The sequence below is a fragment of the Gymnoscopelus microlampas genome (assembly GCF_963454915.1).
Source record: "Gymnoscopelus microlampas genome assembly, chromosome: 11".
NCBI classification, from domain to species: Eukaryota; Metazoa; Chordata; class Actinopteri; order Myctophiformes; family Myctophidae; genus Gymnoscopelus; species Gymnoscopelus microlampas.
Window position 1 is genome coordinate 44,405,072 of NC_139948.1, and position 5,000 is coordinate 44,410,071.

At 42.2% G+C, this 5,000-nt stretch overlaps 1 protein-coding gene across 1 annotated transcript in view; it reads left to right on the forward strand.

Moving 5' to 3' along the window:
• The window catches only part of stx1b (syntaxin 1B), a gene marked incomplete at its 3' end in the record, with an annotated part of 90,915 nt that overhangs the window by 78,686 nt on the left and 7,229 nt on the right, over positions 1-5,000 (forward strand). Inside the window, exon 5 of the mRNA XM_084071395.1 lies at positions 1,453-1,526. Coding sequence (XP_083927521.1) covers positions 1,453-1,526 — 74 coding nt within the window. The remainder of the gene's footprint in view (positions 1-1,452; positions 1,527-5,000) is intronic.

A 5,000-nucleotide genomic window follows, 5' to 3' on the forward strand; every position in this document is an offset into this window, starting at 1 on the left:
TCTTTCTCTCTCTCTCCCTCGCTCTCTCTGCCGCTTTCTGCTCAATTACATCACAGACACTCTGAGCGCAGTGTGTGTGTGTGTGTGTGTGTGTGGGGGGGTTCAGATGGAGAACGAGTGGATGGACAGAGAGGTGGAATAATTGGTGAGCTGGATAGAGAGAGAGACAGATGGAGAGAGAGACAGAGATGCAGAGACAGAGATCCGTGTGTCAACATTCAATATCCTGAAGCCAGAAGAATCAGTCATGTAAACAGGAACGAATGATCCGTCATTGATCCGAGTTGAGACTGCAGCGTCACCGACCACACCACAGTGCTTCTCTGACTTCTGCATGTCAAGGACCCCAAATTGATATATATTAGGCAGGGTCCCCCATCTGAAAAGGTTTTGTGCCAGGGACCCCCAGAAGAGAAGATTTATGTTAAAAAAAATCTAAACATTTTCAATATTTTTCAAATTAATGAATTAATTATTTTTAAAAGAATATAGCAGATGTACAAGCTCACAGGGGGGCTGGGGGGGCCCTGGAACCTCCTCGGACCCCACTTTGATAACCAATTACCTAACACATCAGCTCTGTCCAATCACAAATAAGTTCATACTAAAGCTAAACGGTGCGGTGCGTTCAGTTGATCCTTAGCCTTGATCTCCAGGCTTTTATTGTTTAGTTTTGCTAGTTGATCCTCAACGAGTCAGAACATTATTATCAGAGTGTTATTTAGCGGGTGTTGCGTTGTTAATCCCTGTGTGTCTTTGAGCAAGTCAAAGAACCCTCAACCTGTTGCAGAGGTGCAGAGCTGTTGTTCATGTGATAAATGTACCAGTTGCTTGATGACAACAGTGAACACACAGTCCAGAGCATGCTGGAAACCTTAATGCCGGACTGGGGGTGTTTTGCTATGGTTTGGTCTATAAACAGCCCAGGTTTAGATGTGATTATGTGCATGTTGTTGCATCACTACTATTATGCCACCAAATTGTGGAACGCCCATACCAACAGCCATGAAAACGTGCGTCTCCCTACCCTCCTTCAAAGCCGCCATAAAAGAGCACCTTCTTGTGCTATCCTTTTAGCATTATTGTATAACTGTACCTCTGTACTTTTTGCAAACTGTTAATACAGTATTCAATCAATCAATCAATCAATCACTTGTTTATGCAACTAGAAAATGCATTAGCTTTTATATTAATTAATTTAACTATGAAATGACTGTGTGTGTGTGTGTGTGTGTGTGTGTGTGTGTGTGTGTGTGTGTGTGTGTGTGTGTGTGTGTGTGTGTGTGTGTGTGTGTGTGTGTGTGTGTGTGTGTGTGTGTGTGTGTGTGTGTGTGTGTGTGTGTGTGTGTGTGTGTGTGTGTGTGTGTGTGTGTGTGTGTGTGTGTGTGTGTGTGTGTGTGTGTGTGTGTGTGTGTGTGTGTGTGTGTGTGTGTGTGCGTGTGTCCATCCCAGCCATCGAGCAGAGCATTGAACAGGAGGAGGGGCTGAACAGATCATCGGCAGACCTGAGGATCCGCAAGACGCAGGTAAGACACGCCCTCCTACACATAAGACACGCCCTCCTACACCTAAGACACACCATCCTACGCCCAAGACACGCCCTCCTATACCTGAGTCACAGTTTGCAAAACGAGAACTTACTATCTGGTTGTTGTTGTTGTTGCTGATCGTGGTCATGACATTTTGGAACTATGATGGCGATCGATTCTGTGATCAAGAAGAGGACTGTAGATGTTTTCACATTGTAAATGGGTCCATTAACCACTTAAACCCTATATGGTTGACCCGCGTCCCTCAGGGCTCCATACTAGTAGTCTTTTCTGTTTTCTGTTATTGTATGGGGAAAGCTTTCGCTGAAAATAGCCGTTGTGAGCTTGTGAGCTTGTGAATAGGCGTTGTGAGCTTGTCGTTCTGCTGTTTTCAGCTAAAGCTTTCCCCACAATACGGATGGTGGGGTTTAAGTGGTTAAAGTTTATTTCCGAGTGCAGTGTTTGTGGATATCAGTAGCTGACACAGGTAACTAACTCGGACCAATGCTGTTCCCTAGCAACGCTGACACGCGCCATGACATATTTCAGAATGGGCACTAGTGCTGCGACAAAATCATTTGATCCAGGTTGTAGTGAGATATCATATGTAGGTGAATTCTTGCATTGTAGTAAGAGTATGTTAAAGGTAGAGTAAGTGATATTTTTTGGTTAAAATCCAAAGGTTTTTGTTAAAAGGTTAAAGCACTATATTCTGATTGTAAACATTGCTATAGGGCATAGCAGTGGCGGCCATTTTGAGGTTCCACACATCAAAAGCCCATTAATTTTCCCCATAGTTTCCGAAGATATTTATATTAATTATTTTAAGCCTGGAACCAAGCCATCCAGGCTCCTGGTGATTAATAACCATAAAACATTAGATTCTATGGAAAAAGAAAATATTTGAAAACCACAAAACAAAGGGTGTTTATTTAATATAGTATCATATTATTAAATATTAAAATATTTTTTTTTACAGAATTGTAAACGCATCGAAACACATCGCTTTTGATACTTTTGTGTGACACTGTAGTCTGATCAAGTAGGGCATTAGTTTAAGAAAAAAACACACATAGTTAAAATATAGAGGTATAAGAGGTTTCCTGCCCGACAGCAACGATAATATATACATTGCATCATTGTCTTCAGGAGCCCCTCGAAAACGAGATGCTACAGTACATCTCAAGGGGGTTATTCCTCATAAAGAATTTCAATCACCATTGATATATGGGACATGAAGACACACAAATCGTGCAGGGAGAGAAGATGAGAGGGTGGAGGTGGGTGGGTGGGGAGGGAGAGGAGAGGAGGGGAGAGGGGAGAGGAGGAGGGCGGGTAGAGGGAGGAGAGAGGGGAGAGGGAGTAGAGGGAGGAGATGGAGGAGGGATGCGGTGGATCCTCCAGAGTTCTGCAGTGAGTGCAGTGAGTGCAGTGCAGTGGTCCAGTGAATGAGAGTTTGTGCTGCTTTGTAGGGCTGCGACCAGTCTTGCCAGATTTTGCGAGAGACGTAAGCAACTAGGTCTATGAAAACAACCCCAAAATAAGCGACTATAAGCCACATGAGCACTTTAAACCTATATACTGTACATAGGATATTTGAAAATAGGCGATCTACAAGCTCACAATGCGCCGCGCTGCGACGAGTTATGATCTTGTAGATCTGTTATTTTCAAAAATATATATTATCTTGAAAAAAGTGACGGACAAAAAAGTATTTTTTTAACACAAATCTGGTACACGGGTCACAAAATGTTTTCAGATGGGGATCCGTGGACAAATAAATATTAATTTGGGGGGTCCTTGACATGAAAATGTTTGATAACCAGTACCACTGGTTTAAACAACATTAGAAAGAAGCCCAAAAAAACGCAACCCGCACCTACCAATATTTACAGGCGACTTTACAGAAAAACTTTACAGTCGCTTATAAGAAGCGGACATGGCGACACTGGCTGCGACTCTTGATGACTTTCTTTGCGGTTGTTCTGTCGATTACATTTTCCATTCATCGAATAATCGAGGAGCCCTATTTTATTCTTCGTCGTACAGAAAATAATTGTGAAAATATCAGCGTTTGTATTTCGGCTATTTTCACTGTTTTTTGGAAACGTTTCGCCAAATTAAAAACATGCCCTAAATAGGGATAGATCTACTAATGAATGAAATTGTTGATTATAGATTTATTTATCTTGTTGGATTAACTGTTTTAATCCTAGTGCAGTGCAGTGATCCTCTATGGGAGAGTGTGTGCTACAGTGTTGCGTTGTATGAACGTGAGGGTTGGACGTGTGCAATGTTTCTGTTGTGGAAAAAAGACAGATGTGGTCATGCTGTTCATACGTAACATGATGTACGTAGTAACATGAGCCAAGGTGCATCATGGTAGTTGCAGTTTTAAAGAGAATAATGTAGCTGTCTCTTTAACAAACCATACTGAGCATGTGCAGTAGCCCCTGACATGCCTAACCGTGGTATATGACACTATCCTCAAAATGATTATTTGTATTCACCCTCAATGATTCATGCAGTTTAATTCTTAATGAATATTTCCTTTGTTTTAGTTTTCATGACTGAAGACAGCTCAGTAAATGGCATTGTTTTAGCAGGGATGTTCATTTAATCAACGCAAATCTGCTATGCAGACCACCACCATGTTTCATTTGACCCTGAATTATTCTGTGCCGTCATTGGCTACTTGTCTCTGTGTCAGCGAGCTCCCCTCTGCCACCCTGTGGTGGAGAGTGGGAAGTGCGGCAGCCACCCCCAGGCATTGCAGTATCAGCACTTACCTAACGTCATAATGTCTGTGCTTATGGCAGTGAGGGAACGCACACACGCACACGCGCACACACGCACAAAACAACACACAGACTTTCTGCCTCTCATGGTGTTAAGTCATTGTGTTAGATAAAAATAAACCAGATACGATACAATGAACTCACAATCAAACACCACAAGACACATTGACAGCATTGCACATCCCAGTTCAGAGATGATACAATGATAAAACACACATGATGACATGATCGGCAAATAGTGGCGATGTAAATGTTTCACATACTGTACATACAATAGCCTACATCAGGGGTCTTCAACGTTTTCAGGGACCCCCCTAGCTGAGAGAGAGATGAAGCAGGGACCCCCTACTCTATATTGTATAAAATTGTGTTTGAGATTAAAGTTTTTTTTTTTACTTAGTCTGCTCTTTTTTCCCTCTGCACCTATAGCCTCTTTGCCAAAAATAGCCGATCTACAAGCTCTCAACGCCTCGCGCGAGAGCTTGTAGATCTGCTATTTTCGGCTAATGTTCCCCTCAGAAAAGGAATTCTAGGGTTCAAGTGGTTAATGTAAAAAAAACTAAATCCTATCACACAAAGATTGAACATGTCCGTCAATCTCAACCATCAAAGCAGAGAACTGTATAAGTGCTCTTTTAAAGTTGGTAATTCTTTAGTAAAGCCGTGGTTCTCA